This window comes from Hypanus sabinus, chromosome 1, assembly GCF_030144855.1.
Source record: "Hypanus sabinus isolate sHypSab1 chromosome 1, sHypSab1.hap1, whole genome shotgun sequence".
In the NCBI taxonomy this organism is placed as follows: domain Eukaryota; kingdom Metazoa; phylum Chordata; class Chondrichthyes; order Myliobatiformes; family Dasyatidae; genus Hypanus; species Hypanus sabinus.
The window spans coordinates 201,846,049-201,865,048 of NC_082706.1; the positions used below are offsets into that span (position 1 = coordinate 201,846,049).

Here is a 19,000-nt window from a genome sequence, read left to right on the forward strand (position 1 = left end):
TGATGAGTTCACTTTGTCTGTGTTTCACAGTCAGGGGCCAAAGGTAAACTTGTGAGAAGTCTAGCAGTTTGTGAAGAGTCCAGTCTGCCTCTACCATCAACAGAAGCCACAACAGAGAATCAGGTATGGCATTGTTGCTGCATCACAAATTTGCTTTTCAATTTTTGGTTGACCCTAACCCTTCTCTCCTGAAGGTCCAAGCCTTATTTCCAGATGCAAACTTTTCATTTGTCTGCTCTGCAGCTCCTAGAAAAAAGTAAGTACTGGTGGCTTAATAACTGAGCTGAGGTTTTATAAGACATTGGTCAGTCCATATTTGGAGTATCGTGAGCAGTTTTGGGCCCCTTATCGATTTAAGGATGTGCTGGTATTGGAGAGGGTCCAGAGGATCTCATTGAAACCTATTGAGCATTGAAAGGTCTGGATTAAGTGAACGTCGAGAGGATTTTTTTAATATATATATAGTGGGAGAGTCTAGGACCAGAGAGCAGAGCCTCAGTATAGAATAGAAGGACATCCCTTCAGAACAGAGAAGAAGAGGAACTTATTTTGCCAAAGTGTGGTAAATCAGTTAGTGTCTTCCACAGTGAAGACTGACACGTAAGTCATCTGCCAATTCTTTGTCCCCCTTTACTACCACTCCAGTGTTATTTTCTAGTGGTCCAATATCCACTCTTGTCTCTCCTTTACTCTTTATATATCTGAAAGAACTTTTGGTATCCCCTTGTATATTACCAGTGAGCTTACCTTCATATTTCATCTTTTCTCTCCTTGTGGCTTCCTTGGGTGTGTTGGTTGCTAATGCAAATGGAGCATTTCACTATAGACACAAGGTTCTGCAGATGCTGGAAATCCAGAGCAACACACAAAATGCTGGAGGAACTCAGCAGATCAGGCATGATCAGTGGAAATGAATCAACAGTCCCGATGTTTCAAGCCAAGACTCTTCAGGACTGGAAAGGAAGGGGAAAGATGCCAGAATAAAAGGGTAGAGGTTGGGGAAGGAGGACTAGCTAGAAGATAACAGGTGAAGCCATGTTTATGGGAAAAGGGCTGGAGAAGAAGGAATCTGATAGGAGAGGAGAGTGGACCATAGGAGAAAGGGAAGGAGGAGGGGCACCAGGGTGAGATAATAGGCGGGTGGGAAGAGGTAAGAGACAAGAGTCGGGAATAGAAGAAAAGGGATCCTGACTGATCCCTGTGAAACAGCCTTGGACACAGAGCTCCAGTGAAATGCCACTCCATTCCTTTTTCCATCTTCCCCTTTCTCTCTTTGTCCGTTCCCCACTATGGATTCCCTCTTACCTCTTCTCTTCTCACCTACCCATCACCTTCCTCTGGTACCCTTCCTCCTTCCCTTTCTCTAGTTCTACTCTCCTCTCCTATTAGACTCATTCTTCTCCAGCCTCTTACCATTTATGTCTACTGTTCTCTTCTCACCCGCCCTATTCCTCATCCCTCTTCCCTTCTCCTCACCTGCCTATCACTTCCCTCTGGGTCCCAAATGCTTCACTTTCTGCAATGGTCCATTCCCCTCTCCTATCAGATTCCTTCATCTCCAGCGCTTTTCCACCTATCACCTCCCAGTTTTTTACCTCTTCCCCCTCCCACAGCCACCTGGCTTCACCTGCCTCTTCCTCCACCATTTTATTCTGGCTTCGTCCCCCTTTCTTTCCAGTCCTGATGAAGGGTCTCAGCCCAAAATATCACAGCAAGATGGCCCCAGTGACCAACGGCAACATCCTGCAGACAGTTCACGAACCTACTAGATACTCTTCTTCTTTTAAAAACATTTCTTTTCACAAACTGTGATCGATTGCAGCCTGTAATTTTCATTTTAAGGATGTATTTTTGAGTTGATTAAATGATCTGGCTCTTTCTCCTATGGTCCACACCCCTCTCATATCAGATTCCTCCTTCTCCAGCCCTTTTTCACCTATCACCTCCCAGCTTTTTACCTCTTCCCTCTCCACCAGCCACCTGGAGGATTTGAGAATGGATTGTGTAAGAGCGGCCAAGAATCCCTAATGGTGGAACGCAGACGCACAGTTGGCTCCGTGACTGATTAAAGCGTGAACAAGGTTAAAACCAATGCAGACGAGAGCAGGAAATGAATGGGTGTTCAGCACTGTCTGCGCGTGTTTGACCGATCTCCCTCTCACTGCTGGGGGTGGAAGGCGCAGGAGTCGAGGCTGCCATGCTGCAAGGCTCGATCTCTTGGTGGCTTGTGGCTGTGGATTCACTTTCCGGTGATTCTGTGGTTTGATGTTTAACAGGACTGAGGGCCAGTGCTGAATGCGCTCCACAGAAGTGAACTCACTTTTGAAGACTCTGTAGTTCACGTCCCATGTTTTTAGTTAACTCTTTTTTTTTAACTATTTGTGCAATTTGATCGAAGCTCTTCATCGTGGAACTGGCTCTGTGCACTGTGCCCTGCAGTCATCTACACAGTGCCAAACCGACTGACTTGGTGGCTGTGGCACCTGGACCATTTCAGGGACTCTGCAGTCTGACATTTAATGTTCAATACTTGCTTGCTTTTTGCTGTCTGTATGATCTGTTCTTTCTTTCATGTGTCGGGTGTTTGATGGCTGTTGCTGTGTGGGGGTTTCCTTTAAATGGGTTCCATGATGCTTCTTTGTTTTATGTTTGCCTGCTGGAAGACGAATATTAGGGTTATATACAGTATACATACTTCGATAATACATGTACTTTGAACTTTGAACCTTGAACTTTATTCATTTCCATAGATGCTGCCTGGCCTGCTGATTTCCTCCAGGATTTTCTATGTGTTACTCTGGATTCCCAGTATGTTTGGGGTTTATAATGTGCAGGTGATGTCATCTAGTAGCAAAAGCACTATAAAAAAATTAGAATGTATTGCAAATTATTAGGAATAATAAGGAGAATGACAGAAAAATGGCGTGACAGAAAGAAGAAATCCTCAACCTTCAGTTTCTGCGACGGACAACCCATTCGTATGCAATTTGTTTGTATGACTCCGTAAGAATTGTACCTGTGTTTGGAAATCCTTTGTACTTTGTAAATCTTTAGTAATTCCAAAATATTTTATAGATCAGAAATCCTCTGTGTGTTCAGAATTATTTGTTGAAATGTAAACATGTATCGTTAAAAGTGAACTAGTTTGTTAGCTGGAAGTATCTCCTCCTTGGTAGGGAGGGGGGGCACCCTCCACTCAAGCAGTGGGTATTGGCGGCAAGACCTCACTGCAGAGACTGGGCACAGAAGTAAGCTAGCCCTTGAAGAGTAGGTGGATACAGTTTAGCCTTCCTATAGTGAGGCTAACATGTCCATTCAAGTTGAGTCGGATGTCTCCTTGATCCAACAGTTCTCTAGTACGATAAATTAGACTCTTGACCTCACAGTCTACCTCGCACCTCATTATCTACCTATGCTGCATCTTCTCTGTACCTGTTACACTTCATTCTGCATTCTGTTATTGTTTTAACTTGTACTACCTCAAAGCACTGAGGAATTATCTGATCTGTATGAACAGTATGCAAGACAAGCTTTTCATTGCATTGTATGTAACAATAATAAATCAAGTCAAACTAGCAATGAGAGAGCATGCAGTCTGTACTGATTTCTCATTTCCACCGTCAAAGGAAAGATCTGAGCTTTAAAAGATGGACTTTGTTTCTTTACATTATAAAAATTATTTATTGTGCATTTTATAGGTTTTTTAGAATTTTATTCATACCTGAAAAGGTATGTAATGATGTGAAATTAAAAGGAAGCATGCCTATTCATCTTTGGAAGGTAATTTCTGTCTGGAGAGTATCATTAGTGAAAGTAGCACACACCAGTAATGAAACAATCCTGAATCTCCTTGCCCTACAGGATTCCGTTCATCTACAGCTCAGCCGCACATCAAGCTTTCAAGATGAGGACAAAATTAATAAAGAAGAATTTGAAAAGGATAAAAACAAAGATAAAACCAGTGAAAAGCCTAAAATCAAAATGCTGTCTAAAGGTATGTTTATAAAATTAATCCCATTTTGGATTCAAGATCTTGAAAATTCTACCTGCTTGGCAGACTGCAAGCACAAAAACTTAAAAAGAATGTTGTTATGGTGTTGGATAAGTGACCCTTCAAAGCTGAAGAAACACTTCTATGCATTTTATTTATATCATGTCAAATTCACAAGCATTTTCACTTATTTTGCAGTGGTGCATGTCTGAAAATTTAATTATTTTCTGGAATGCAATTGTAGCCATTTCACGCCCATTTGTCACTCTGAATATTCAGTGATTAAGAACTAGACTAAAGGTTAGGTTTATTTGTCAGATGCACACTGAAACATCAGTGAATTGCATTATTTATGTCAGTGACCAACACAGTCCAAGGATGTAGAAACATAGAAAACCTACAGCACAATACAGGCCTTTCGGCCCACAAAACTGTGTCGAAAATCTCCTTACCTTAGAACTACCTAGGCTTACCCATAGCCCTCTATTTTTCTAAGCTCCATGTACCCATTCAGGAATCTCCTAAAAGACCCTATCGTTTCCACCTCCACCACTGCCACCGGCAGCTAATTCCACGCACTCACCACTCTCTGCGTAAAAAAAATTATCCCTGCCATCTCCTCTGTACCTACTTCCAAGCACCTTAAAACTATGCCCTCTCGTGCTAACCATTTCAGCCCTGGGAAAAAGCCTCTGACTATCCACACAATCAATGCCTCTCGTTATCTTGTACACCTCTATCAGGTCACCTCTCATCCTCCGTCACTCCAAGGAGAAAAGGCTGAGTTTACTCAATCTATCTTCAAAAGGCATGCTCCCCAATCCAGGCAACATCCTTGTAAATCTCCTCTGCACCTTTTCTATGGCTTCCACATCCTTCCTGTAGTGAAACGACCAAAATTGAGCACAGTACTCCAAGCGGGGTCTGACCAGGGTCCCATATACTGTGGCTGCAACATTACCTCTTGGCTCTTAAACTCAATCCCACGATTGATGAAGGCCAATGCACCGGATGCCTTCTTAACCACAGAGTCAACCTGCATAGCAGCTTTGAGTGTCCTATGGACTCGGACCCCAAGATCCCTCTGATCCTCCACACTGCCAAGAGTCTTACCATTAATACTATATTCTGTCATCACATTTGACCAAGCAAAATGAACACCTCACACTTATATGGGTTGAACTCCATCTCCACTTCTCAGCCCTGTTTTGCATCCCATCAATGTCCCACTGGAACCTCTGACAGCCCTCCACACTGAACACAACACCCCCAACCTCTGTGCCATCAACAAATTGACTAACCCATCCCTCCACTTCCTCATCCAGGTCACTTATAACCTGTGCTGGGGGCAGGCCATAAAGTGTCACCACACTACTGATGTCAAAATAGCATGTCCACAGCTGACTAACACTAACCCGTACATCTTTGTGGGAGGAAACCCACGGTCACGAGAAGAACACACAACATCCTTACAAGCAGTGTGAGAATTGGATGCTGTTGAATTAACCTCTACACTGCTGCGTAAGTGTTTCACTAACCTCTATGCAATTGTGCCGCACTTTCATCCAGCCAGTTGTGAATCATCCTGACATCGATGGGATGCCTTGATGACATAATTCCTGCTGAGGCCGTGCTTCCATGTCAGAGAGCATCCATTACTGAGTGGCCTTGCAAGAAGTGGTCTTCAGTACGGTACCAGTACCAATTCAGGGATTCCTCCAAGTTAAGCCCCATGGTCTACCACTTGGCATTCTCTAGTGCCAAGCTACCCACTAACCTAAACACCCAAACATCCCCAACCCTTCCACACTACAACCTCCTCATGTCACAGTTCAACCTCCTGTCAACGGCTCAGTGCACAATCCAATAACCCAAATAACCTCGGTTTCAAACCTTCTTAGAACGTAGAGAGAGAAAAATATTTGCAGAGTTACATAAAACACTGTCGCACAGTACAGCCCTTTGGCCCACAATGCTGTGCCTACTATTTAGCCTATTCTAAGACCAATCTAACCCTTCCCTCCCACATCACCCTCTATTTTGCTACCATCCATGCAACTATCTGAGAGTTTCTTAAATGTCCCTAATGTACCTGCCTCTACCACGAACCACCCAACCTGATGGCATGAATATAGATCCCTCCAACTTCCTGGTAATTTCCCCCCTTCTCCTTCCCTCTTCTTCAATTCTCCAATCTGGTTTCTTATCTCCTTGCCTGCCTATCACCTTCTCCTGTGTCTCTCCTCCCTCCCTTTCTCCCATGGTGCACTCTCTTATATCAAATTCCTTCTTCTCCAGCCCTTTACCTTGACCACCTCCCAGGTTTTTATTTCATCCGCTTCCTCCAACCACTATGCTTCACCTATCATCTTCTAGCTATCCTCCTTCCCTTCCCCCACCTTCTTGTTCTGGCATCTTCTCCCTTCCTTTCCAGCCCTGATGAAGGGTCTCATCCCGAAACATTGACGGTTTGTTTATTTCCATAGATGCTGCCTGACCTGCTGAGATCCTCCAGCGTTTTTATTTATTTGGATAAAATAGATAAATATTCTGAAGGAACTCAGTAGGCCAGGCAGCATCTATGAACATTTTGAGTGGGTTGCCATATTGTAGCCATTCTACAAATTCTGTCTCTTGGAATCCAGCTTCTTCTTCTTAAGCCCATCACCCCTAATGGGGCATAGACACCCGACAGCAGCTCATCAGAGTCCTCTGTTCTGGCCAGTCTTGCAACTCCAGGTATAGTCCATCTATACATCTTCGAGATGATGATCCTTCTTCTTCCAGGGATGAGGAATAAACAATCGATGTTTCAGGTGGAGACCCTTGGAAAGGCAGGGAGTAGGAGCCTGAACGAGAAGGTGGAGGGAGGGGCAGGAGTACAATCTGACAGGTGATAGGTGAGGCCAAGTGAGAGGGAAGGTAGATGGGTGGGGCAGGGGGAATGAAGTAAAAAGCTGGGAGGTGATAGGTGGAAGAGTTAAAGGGCTGAAGAAGAAGTAAGGTAAGAGGAGATGGGAATGGACCAAGTGAGAAAGGGAAGGAGGAGGGGCACCAAAGGGAGGTAATGGGCAAGTGAAGAGAAGAGAAAGGGTGAGAGATAAGACAGAATGGGGAATGTAAAAAGAGAGAGAGGAGAGGAGGAGAAATTACTGGAAATCAGAGAAAGTTATGTTGACACCATTAGAATAGGAAGCCAATTTGAAATGGGAAATCACACTTCTGTGGTGGATGGAGCAAGGTGCTCAATGAAACGTCCCCAAACTACATGGGTAAGCTCTGGATACAGCTGATGATCTCATCAAGTGGAAAAGGAGGGAGGAGAAATTACTGGAAGTTAGAGGAATCGATGTTAATGCCATCAGTTTGGAGGCTATCCCGACAGAATATGAGGTGTTGCTCCTTCCCTGACTGTTTTGTTCTTTGTCTTGCTGCTCATGTTTTCCGTCTCTCACTAGATCAGTTGCTGTATGTAGTTCTGTCTTCTGCTTTGCCCTTTTGAGATGAATGATGAAGATAGCCCACTCATTGGTTCATATCCAACCACTAATTATTTTATAAATCAAAGGCCCACAGTACAGGTAAAAACCAAGTCTTGTTGAACATCTGTTCTTATGTTGCAGATTGCAGTCAAGAGTATACAGACTCCACGGGGATAGATTTGCATGAATTTCTCATTAACACATTAAAGAACAATCCAAGGTAAGTAGCCTCCTTGTTTGAGTGATTAGATTTGCCAAAAAATATTCTGCACTATATCCTTGTTCCCAGTACTAACTGTTTGTATCTGCATTATCAAACCATGTTTCAAACTGGAAGTATAAAAGATGGAACCTATATTTAAATATAACATGAAGTGGAATACAGAGAGTAATACTATCTCTCAAAACACATGGTTTTGACTCCAAATTAGAAGGTTTACAATTCCAAAACTGAAATGCAACCTTCCTCAAGACCACAGTGCTTTGGTTTAACCTGTCACAGTATGGGAATAAGTCTACTCTCAGCGTACAGACCAATCACTGAAAACAGACTTACAAGATTTATGCTTTTAGCCTGCATTGACAAAATCCCCAGGTTCTGAGAACCCTGATCAGGAAAATTAATAAAAACAGTATTTATAATATTGTAACTCAGCCAAAAATAACAAGACAGCTTCTGCACTTCAAACCCAATAAAGTGAAACCATAAATATCTGCCACCTTGTGATCATCCTCAAACCCATTGTTCACATCACCTACTGACCACCAGCAATCATAGAGACCTTCTCCCACCCTATTGGGATCACTGCAAGCTCCTATCCTCTGATCTTTATCCCATTGTTCACTTGCCCTTATATCTGGGATTCCTGAGACCTCTTGCCCAGAATCCTACCAAAATCGTCTGCTCTAACCTTTTGGGATATCTACTGTCACTGCTTATTACCTGGACACTGAAATCAAATCAAATTTAACTGTCACTCAAGCCTTACAAAGATACAGCTGAATGAGACAGCGTTCCGCTGGGGCCAAAGTGCAAGACACTAAAAATAGCAAGCAAACTTCAAAACAGCAAGTAACATAATTCAAAATAGTGAGCAAAGAAGCATATTCACTTGGAAAAAAAAACAAATATATAGTCCAAGACCCTGAGTGACAACGTCCGGCAATCAATGGTACAGACTCCCGGCAGTGTACAGACACACACAATTCAGCCTGTCATTCCACCACTTGAACACAGGAGGGCAGCACTGACAGTAGAGGCCAGAATCTAGCCAAGCGCAGATACCATATTGGAGTACTTCCACATCTCTCACCTGGTCTGCAGCAGCAGCAGGCAAGCCCTCAGCTTGAGGCCTAGTCCTCACTACAACTGAGACAACGCTGCTGCCTCACCGCCTGTCTCACCATGAAACATGAGAAACAGACCTGCGGCAATCAATGTCTAAAAGGGTCTTGCCTTCGCAAAAGAGATGTCCAAGACAGTCATTCACAGTTTCTCTGCATGCCGCTTTCATGCACCAGCTCGGGTGTAGTAGCAGGCAGCAACATAGCCTGCACCCAGGTCAGCTCCTCCAAACCCATTCCAGTTCCTCCTGTGACCTGCCAGCCAGACTCTCCTCCCACGGCCCGACAATATGACTCACCTCCTGCAGTCTGATAGCCCGACTCACCTCCTGTGGCTCGCTGGCCGGCCTCCCCTTCAACGATTAGTTGGCCAGCTCCTACAACAGCCCGGCCAGCTACTCTGAACAACGAGCAAATCCCTTATGCAGTAGATATGCTGTGCCCATAGTTATTGTAGTCCAGTGTAGTCTTATGATTTAAAAAACTACATTTAACAAAGAGAAAAGCATATTTGGTTGGCCCCCGAGAGGCTGCTGCATCTACGTGTGCCGCCATCTTATGGGAAGGTAAGACCAATTGGTAACATTGTGGACATTCATTTTTGTCTTATTTGCTTAATCAATCGTATCAATCACGCTATGGTAATACCTTAGACCCTCCATTGGTTAGGGTCGACCATGGATGTCTACGTGATACACAAACCAGGACAGTACAATACGGAGAGCAAGCTGATTCCCAGGTAGCACGCTTCCCCTCTCTATGAAGCTGAGGGATCCAAAGAGACAGCAGAGACCAATACAGCATGGAACCAATGATATTGCCGGAGAGTCTAGTCAACGTTGAACTCAACTCCAGCTCCAGATTTTACCTCTGCATTTGCTCCCAAAGCTTTCCCCATGGGTGGGTATAGCCACGAGGCAGTAGAGGCTTGAGGTCAAAGTTTTCCATCTCCTAGATGAGTCCCATCTGCCCGAAGTGACTGGTTTTAAGGTGCCAGTAACCCGCCTGTCAGTGGAGACAGTTCTGCTGGGCTTAGTAGCCATGCCACACGTGAAGGCCTTGGTTGTCAGAGGCTGTTAGAAACGCATGACAATGGGAGCATTTAATAGGTCGTGTGAGCTTATCCCCACCACCACCCCTGGCTATAATAACCTTAAAATAGTTGCTATCACACAAGAATGAGAACAGAAAATACTGGAGATCTCAATAGGTTAGGCAGCCTCTGTGGAGGGCGAAAGTGTTAATCTTTCAGATGTAAACGTTTAACTTTGGTTTTGATGACAGTTCATTGGCCTATAACATTGTGCCTCTACCAATGTTGCTTAGCCCACTGAATACTTCCCGACATTTTCAGGTTTTTTTTCAAACTTAAATGGTTTTCTTACCGAATCATTTGCCTCCAGTCTTTGGCCCCTCTCCTTCTTTTCAGCTGTATGCTACCCCACAACTTCATCCCAAATCACATCATTTTCCACATGAAATGGGAACTTAACCCCACTACCACCTCCAGCTATAGCAAACTTATTGTATTACCGTATAGCCGATGGAATCCACATGTTAAAGGCCAATAGTATTTCAGAATTAGTGAAGTAACTAATTACTTAATAAATAATAAAGACCAATATTAAGTATCACCATAAAATCCTTTGTTTACATTCTTATTTTGTCTTGGTATGCCCATTAGCTCCAGTCCCCTGCTGTGCAAAGGAAAGCTATGAAAGATTTCCTTTCAAATGCCTTTCTTGCCCGGGTTGGCTGCGCACTATCTATAAACAATCCCTGCCTGGACCTTATCTTAACCCTTGTCTTGTTGTAGCTTTCACACTACCAAACCTGCCAGACAGCAAAATTTAACAGATTACTTTTCCCTGAGCAGAATCCAACACGTAACATAAAGTTGTTATTCAGTTGTATGTAGTTTACAAACATGGATTCAGAAAGATCAATAGATGTGGTTGACTGGGTGTGAATATCAGCCATTTTCCCCTTCTTCAATCTTCCTGTGACTTGTTGTGTTTAAATCAGGAGTTATTATTCCATATCATTGGAGTTGGAGCTTTCCTTTAGGTATTCCCTTCAGAAAACAATATCCATTGACCTGACCTCAGTGGTGCAGTCTTTTAGACATATATTGCAATCCCAGCATTGTATAGACAATGTTGGATCCTGATGTTTTTCTGACTGAACGACCTTAGGAATGAATGGGGCCTAAAACCCATTGCTTCCAATTGTTTATTAAGTGTTTCAAGAATAGAAAAGGAAAGAGAGTAAGTGAAGGACAAGGAGTCTACTGGCAAGGTGGGAAGAACAAAAGGGAGAGAGCCAACATAATCCACTCCTTTTATACCACATTGCTAATCCCATTGAATTTCCATAGGTAATAGTTATCAATAAAACAGCCCCTATTCAATTAATGCAAAACTACAAAGGCAACTGTAACCACTAGAGAACACACTATACTGTACTGTCCAAAAGTCTTTGGAACAGATATATATATATATATATATATAGCGTGGGTCCCAAAGACTTGCGCAGTAATGTAGTAATTTTATGTATTGCACTCTACTGCTGCCACAAAAAAACAACAAATTTCATGATGATAAACCTGATTCTGATGTGGGTCTCTTTTTTGGACTGAGAGTGGGAAGGGGACAGGGAGAGGGGAATCATGGTTGGGAATAGGGGAAAGGAGCGGGGAGCACCAGAGAGACACTTAGTGATTATCAATATAATCAATAAACCAATTGTTTGGAATCAAACAACCTTGCCTCGGTGTGTCTGCACCCACACCACCCCCTGCCCCAATATTCCCTCACTGACACCAGTCCTACATGCCCCCTTACAGCACCCCATCCGCCCCATTCCTGACATTGTTTGCATCCCGCCAGATTGACAAACTCACTCTCCACTCCATGTTGGCAAATATAGTACTGCACAAAAGTCTTAGGCACCCTAGGTGTGTGTGTGTGTGTGTGTGTGTGTGTGTGTGTGTGTGTGTGTGTGTGTGTGTGTGTGTGTGTGTGTGTGTGTGTGTGTGTGTCTAAGCTTGCACAGTATTCTATTTAAGGTAATTATATAAAAATACAAACCAGTGTGAAGCCACAAGAGAAGTAACAATTATACAGTCCAAACCAACAACAGGATCACACATGGACTTCTGGAGCATGTGACACACACAGGCCAAGCAGCATCTATAGGAAGAAGTACAGTCGACGTTTCGGCCGAGATTCTTCATCAGGACTAACTGAAAGAAGAGATAATAAGAGATTTGAAAGTGGGAGGGGGAGGGGGAGATCCGAAATGATAGGAGAAGACAGAAGGGGAAGGAATGAAGCTGAGAGCTGGAAAGTTGATTGGCAAAAGGGATACAGAGCTGGAGAAGGAGAGAATCATGGGATGGGAGGCTGAGGGAGAAAGAAAGAGGGAGGGGAGCACCAGATGGGAGATGGAGAGCAGGCAAGGAGTGATTGTGAGAGGAACAGTGAGAGAAAAAAGAGAGAAGGAAAAAAAGGGGGGTAAAATTAATAGATAGATAGATAAATAAATAAATAAATAAATAAAAGGGATGGGGCAACAAGGGGAGGGGGGCATTAACGGAAGTTAGAGAAATCAATGTTCATACCATCAGGTCGCAGGCTACCTAGACGGAATATAAGATGTTGTTCCTCCAACCTCCTTCATCTTGACAGTAGAGGAGGCCATGGATAGACATATCAGAATGGGAATGGGACGTGGGATGAAAGCAGAGGACCCGGAGAAAATCCACACATTCTATAGGGAGGACATGCAGAGGCTCCTTATAGAACGGCGCCAGAAATGAACTCCAAACTCCAGAACACACTGAGCTGCAGGAATGACACGCTAACCGCTGCGCCACCATGATGCCTGTTTATTCCATCACCAGCTGTCTTTGCCATCTGATAAGCTTGTTCAGTGAGGCTACAACTGGTAATATGAACAGTATCGGTCTCCCACCAGCATTTTAATGCATCTTTTATTAAATCATGTTGATGTTACCATGATAACTGATTCATTTCCCTTTGACATGTCTATCCCACTTCTCACATTCGCAACACGGTAGCATCGCGGTTAGCACAACACTATTACAACTCAGGGCATCAGAGTTCAGAGTTCAATTCCACTGTAAAGAGTTTGTACATTCCACACTTCACTGTTCCCTTTCTTTTAAAACTTATGACTTACAGACCCAACAAGATTTTAACCATGTTTTTACAAATAATTTTACCTCTTTTGGACACCAATCAGCAGATTCCGTGATGATACACTGAAGTATTAGCTGATTGTACAGATTACACATTGTTATATATTATACATTTCATCCCCTACCATCAGGCAGGAGAGCCTGGACCCAACATATCGATGCAGTTTACAAAGAAGGCACAACAGCATCTATATTCCATTAGAAGTTGAAAGATATTTGGTATGTCACCAAAGGGTCTAGGAAAGTTCTACAGATGTACCCTAATTACATCACCGTCACTATACAAGATTAGAAAAAACTGCAGAGTTGTTACCTTTTAATCTGACATCTTCTCGCTTCCTTTCCAGTCCTGATGAGGGTTCTCAGCCCAAAACATCGACTGTTTATTCATTCCGTAGATGCTGCCTGACCTACTGAATTCCTCCAGCATTTTGTGTGTGTTGTTCTGGATTTCCAGCGTCTGCGGAACCTCTTGTGTTTAGAAGGCTGTAAACTCAGCCAGCTCCATCATGGGCACTAGACTCCCAGCATCAAGGACATCTTTAAAATGAGATGCCTCACAAAGGTGACATCCATCAATAAGGACCCCCATCACCCAGGACATGCTTTTGTCTCATTGTTACCATCAGGGAGGAGCTACAGAGCCTGAAGACACACACTCAATGCTTCAGAAACAGTTTCTTCCCTACTGCCATCAGATTTCTAAATGGACAATGAACCCATGTGCACTACTTTACTTTTTTTGCTCTCCTTTTGCATTATTTATTTAACATCTCATATATATATTTCTTATTGTAATTTATATTTTATTGCTATTATTGCAATGTACTGCCACCGTAAAATAACAGAGGTTATGTCATATTTCAGTGATATGAAACCTGATTCTGATAGTCTGCACCGTGGCATTAGGACAAGAACTGTCAGGATGGGAAGCAACTTCTTCCCCCAGGCCATAAGATGGAGGGAAGTGTTAGATTGATCTTAAAGTAGATTAAAATGTTGGCACAACATTCCGGGCCAAAGGACCGGTGAACTGTGCTGTAATGTTTTATGTTCTATGTTCTATAATCAGAACATACATGTTCATTTAGTGTGTGTGTATATATATATATAAACATTCTTCTTTTTATGCCAGAAGCACCACTGGTGGTTGGGCAGAAATGAGGGTCCTCCATCTCTGGTGGTGATCGCAACTTCCTTCACCGCGTTAGTAGCTTCCTCTCAGTTTGCTGTCAATCATGCAGGTTCTGGGTGGAGACTCAGGAATACCGTAGAAACATTCTTCTTTGGTGTTTCCCTAACAGCTTTGTTTGACCAGTCGGGGTTGTTCGCCCTGAGCTGAACCCCCGAACCTGGAGGATCAGAGGACCACTCTTAGCCTGGCCTCTACCCTTTGACCTGTTAGGCATGGGTGACCCTGCCAAGAGTCAAAGCATAAAGCCCTGACTCCAAGCAACACACACAAAATGCTGGAGGAACTCAGCAGGCCAGGCAGCATCTATAGAAAAAAGTACAGTTGACGTTTTTTCCCAAAACCCTTCAGTTGACTCCAGGCAGCATAGCTCTCTGGGTCATTGAGGCGTGCAAGTCACGACAAGGTTGTGGTCCTCTTGGAGGTTATATATATGAACATGAACATATTGTCTACTGTATGATGTATACTGTCTGTTCATATAAGAAGTATATGTTTTATGTACTTCTATCATCCAACTTAGATTCCATCAGGATTAGCTCTCAGAATCGGAATCAGAATAGATTTATAATCACCTCCATATATGGCATGAAATCTGTTATTTTACAGAAGCAGTAAAATGCAGTCATAAAATTACTAAAAATTACAAAATAAATAAATAGTGCAAAATAAAGGGAATAATAAGAAAGTGTTTATGTGTTCATGAACCATTCAGAAATCCGATGGCGGAGGGGAAGAAGCTGTTCCTGAAACCTTGGGTATGTGTCTTTGGCTCCTGTACTATCTCCCTGATGTAGTAATGAGAAGAGGACATGTCCTGGATAGAGTCATAGAAAACGACAGCACAGAAACAGGCCCTTTGACCCATTTAGTCCAAGCCTAACCATTTAAACTACCAGCTGGCACCACTGGCAGTTTAATTTAACATTCCTGCACTGGAACCATAGCCCTCCATACCCCTACCACCCATGTGCCCATCCATACTTCTCATAAACATTGAAATCAAACACACTGGCAGTCCATTCCACACCCTCACAAACCTCTGATTGAATAAGTTTCCATTCATGTTCCCCTTAAACTTTTTACATTTCATCTTTAACCCATGAGCTCTAGTTGTAGTCCCATCTAGCTTCAATGGAAAAATCCTACTTGCCTCACCCTATCTATACTCCTCATAATTTTGTGTACATCTATCAAATCAAATCACCCCTCAATCTTTTACATTCTAAGGAATAAAGACCTAACCTATTCAATCTTTTCATATAACTCAGGTCCTTCTGACTAGCAATATCCTTGCAAGTTCTCTCTGCACTCTTTCAAACTTATTTACATCTTTCCTGTCGGTAGGTGACCAAAACTGCACACATTACTCCAAATTAGGTCTGTCCAACATCTTATACAACTTCAACATCATATCCGATCTGCTGTATTCAGTGCTTTGATTTATGATGGCCAGTGTGCCAACAGCTTTATCTATGACCCTATCTACATATGATGCATCAAGGAATTATAGACTTGTATTCCCGGAGCCACGGGCACTCGCATGGGTCCCACCTGTGCCTGCCTTTTTGTCGGCCACATGGAACAGTCTATATTCCAAGCCTACACCGGTTTCACTCCCCAATGTTTCCTGTGCTACGTCAGCAACTGCATTACTGCTGCTTCCTGCATCCATGCTGAGCTCATCAACTTCATCAATGTTGCCTCCAACTTCCACCCTACCCTCAAATTTACTTAGTCCATTTCCAACACCTCCCTCCCCCAGTCTCGATCTCTTTGTCTCTGTCTCTGGAGACAGTTTATCTACTGATCTCTTTTATAAACCCACTAATTCTCGCAGCTACCTGGACTCTACCTCTTCCCACCCTGTCACTTGTAAAAATGTCAAGCCCTTCTCTCAGTTCCTCTGCCTCTGCTGTAGCTTCTCTCAGGATGAGATTTTTCATTCCAGAGCTAATGAGATGTCCTCCTTCTTCAAAGAAAGGTGTTTTCCTTCTTCTGCCATCAATGCTGTCCTCACTCGTATCACTTCCAATTCACACGTGTCTGCCCTCACCCCATCCTCGCCAGGCCTTGTCGCTTTTGCCCATACCTACCACCCCACTAGCCTTTGAATCCAGCACATAATTCTCCACAACTTCTGCCATCTTCAATGGAATCACTCCACCAAGCACATCTTTCCTTCCCCACCCCCAACACTTTCTTCAGGGATCACACCCTATGCGACTTCCTTCTCCCTTCATCCCTCCCTCCTGGTACTTATCCTTGCAAGCAGAACAAGTGCCACACCTGCCCCTACACCTCCCATTCAGGACCCCAAGCAGTCCTTCCAGGTGAGGTGTAACTTCACCTGTGGGAATGTTGGGGTCATTTACTTAGCCTACTGGGGGAAAGGCCATCTTGGATTGGGTGTTGTGTAATAATCCTGATCTTATTAGGGACCCCAATGTAAAGGAATCCTTAGGAGGCAGTGATCATAATATGGTTGAGTTCATACTTCAGCTTGAGAGGGAGAAGTACAATTCACATGTGCCTGTATCGCAATGGAATAAATGGAATTACAGAGGCGTGAGAGAGGAGCTTGCCCTGGTGGATTGGTGGAGGATACTGGCAGGGATGATGGCAGAGCAGAGGTGGCTGAAGTTTCTGGGAATAGTTCACAAGGCACAGGATAGCTATGTCCCACAGAGGAAGACGTTCTCATGTGGCAGGGGTAGGCAACCGTGGCTGACAAGGGAAGGTAAGTTCTGCATAAAGTACAAGGAAAGGGTAGTAAAAGCGAGAGGGAATTTGGATGATTGGGAAGCTTTTAAAATCTTACAAAAAGCAACTAAAAAACAGTAAGAAAGGAAAAAAAATGAAATATGAGGGCAAACTAGCCAATAGTATAAATCAGGATATCAAATGTTTTTTTCAGTTATATAAAGAGTAAAAGGGAGATGAGAGTTGATATTGTACCACTGGAAAATGACATAACCTATCATGCATGACAGCATGCTGACTATCCCTAATCAGTCCATGTCTCTCTAAATATTCATCTATCTGGTCCCTCAGAATACGTCCCAATACTACTGATGTCGGGCTCACTGGCCTATAATTTTTTGGTTTACTTGTAGAGCCTTTCTTAAACAGTGGAACAACATTAGCTATCTTCCAATCCGCCGGTACCTCACACGTCACTGAGGGTGGTTTAAGTCCCCTGAAATGTCTGCACTTGCCTTTCACAGGGTCTGAGGGAATACCCTTGTCAGACCCTGGGGATTTATCTACCCTAACTTGCCTCAGGACGGCAAACACCTCCTCCTCTGTAATCAGTATCGAGTCCTTGAAGTCAGTGCTGCTTTGCCTCACTTCGACGGACTCTGTGCCTGTCTCCTGCGTAAACAGAGGTGCAAAATATTCATTTAAAGTCTCCCCCATCTCACATGGTGAGTATCTTTAACAACAGATGCCAGCTTCTTGAGGCTTTGTCTGTTGAAGAGGACATTGATGGTGAGAAAGACCACGTTTGTTATCCCACCCATTAGGCCTTGCATTGTAAGGCTGTGCGTCATGAGAACCACACTCCTGAGGAACAGACGTGGGTATGGAGGGGAACCATTAGATGATAATAATTATAAACGGCTGTTCCTAGGGTGGTTATTGCTCAGTTTTGACTGTTATAACAATGAATTTGTAATTATCTATGTGACACCTTTATGGCATTCTATTTGGCATCTAATAACTCCTGCTGAGGTGTTAAGGGCCCTGCTGTTAATCATTATACTGCCACAGTTGTCCCCCAGAGTGTGCCATGTCATAGTTCTTTTCACTAAATGTGTTAGGCACCAGTGATGAATCTCATATCTGATACTGCCCACGTCTGTGCCTTCCCTCTGCAAATACATCTATTCACTGGACACCTACCTAGCTTTTCTCTATCAATGTACCTTTGATATATTAGGTCCACACCTCTTTCTTCAGTCCTTTCCACTCATCTTTTTGTTGGCCTGTACTTAATTCAAGGTTCAAAAAGTTCAAAAGTAAATTTATTATTCAAATACATGTATGTCACCATATACAAACCTCAGATTCATTTTATTGTGGGCATACTCAATAAATCCATAATAGAATAATAACCATAATAGAATCAGTGAAAGACTGTACTAACTTGGGTGTAAAACCAGTGTACAAAGGACAACAAACTGAGCAAATAAAACAAGAAAGAAATCACTATAATAAATGAAAGAGCAATAAATATCAAAAACATGAGATGAAGCGTCCTTGAAAGTGAGCCCATGGGCTGCAGGAACATCTCAGTGATGGGGCGAGTGAAGTTATCCCCTTTGGTTCAAGCGCCTGATGGTTGAAGGGTAATAACTGTTCTTGAACCTGGTGGTGTGAGTCATGAGGCTCCTGTACCTTCTTCCTGATGGCAGCAACAAGAGGAGAGCATGTCCTGGGTGGGACAGTCCCTGATGATGGAAGCTGCTTTCCTGCAAAAAACACTCCACATAGATGTGCTCTGTAGAGGGGAAAGATTTACCCATTTCCACTACTTTTGTAGGATTTTCTGTACAAGGGCATTGGTGTTTCCATACCAGGCTGTGATGCAGCCAGTCGATACACTCTCTACCGCACACCTATAGAAGTTTGTCAAAGTTTTCAATGTTGTGTTGAACTTACATTAAATAAAAATGCAATAAAAATGTTAAACGGCAATCCATATGGTTAATAAATCACACGATATAGAGGAGGCCTGGTACTGCAGTCATCATTGGATTTCTCCC

The 19,000-nt window shown here is 43.3% G+C and overlaps 1 protein-coding gene across 1 annotated transcript in view; it reads left to right on the top strand.

Moving 5' to 3' along the window:
- Positions 1 to 19,000, top strand: part of arpp21 (cAMP-regulated phosphoprotein, 21) — a 323,923-nt gene that overhangs the window by 184,546 nt on the left and 120,377 nt on the right. Inside the window, exons 5-7 of the mRNA XM_059984261.1 lie at positions 31 to 123; positions 3,862 to 3,994; positions 7,615 to 7,693. Of these exons, the coding sequence (XP_059840244.1) occupies positions 31 to 123; positions 3,862 to 3,994; positions 7,615 to 7,693 (305 nt within the window). The remainder of the gene's footprint in view (positions 1 to 30; positions 124 to 3,861; positions 3,995 to 7,614; positions 7,694 to 19,000) is intronic.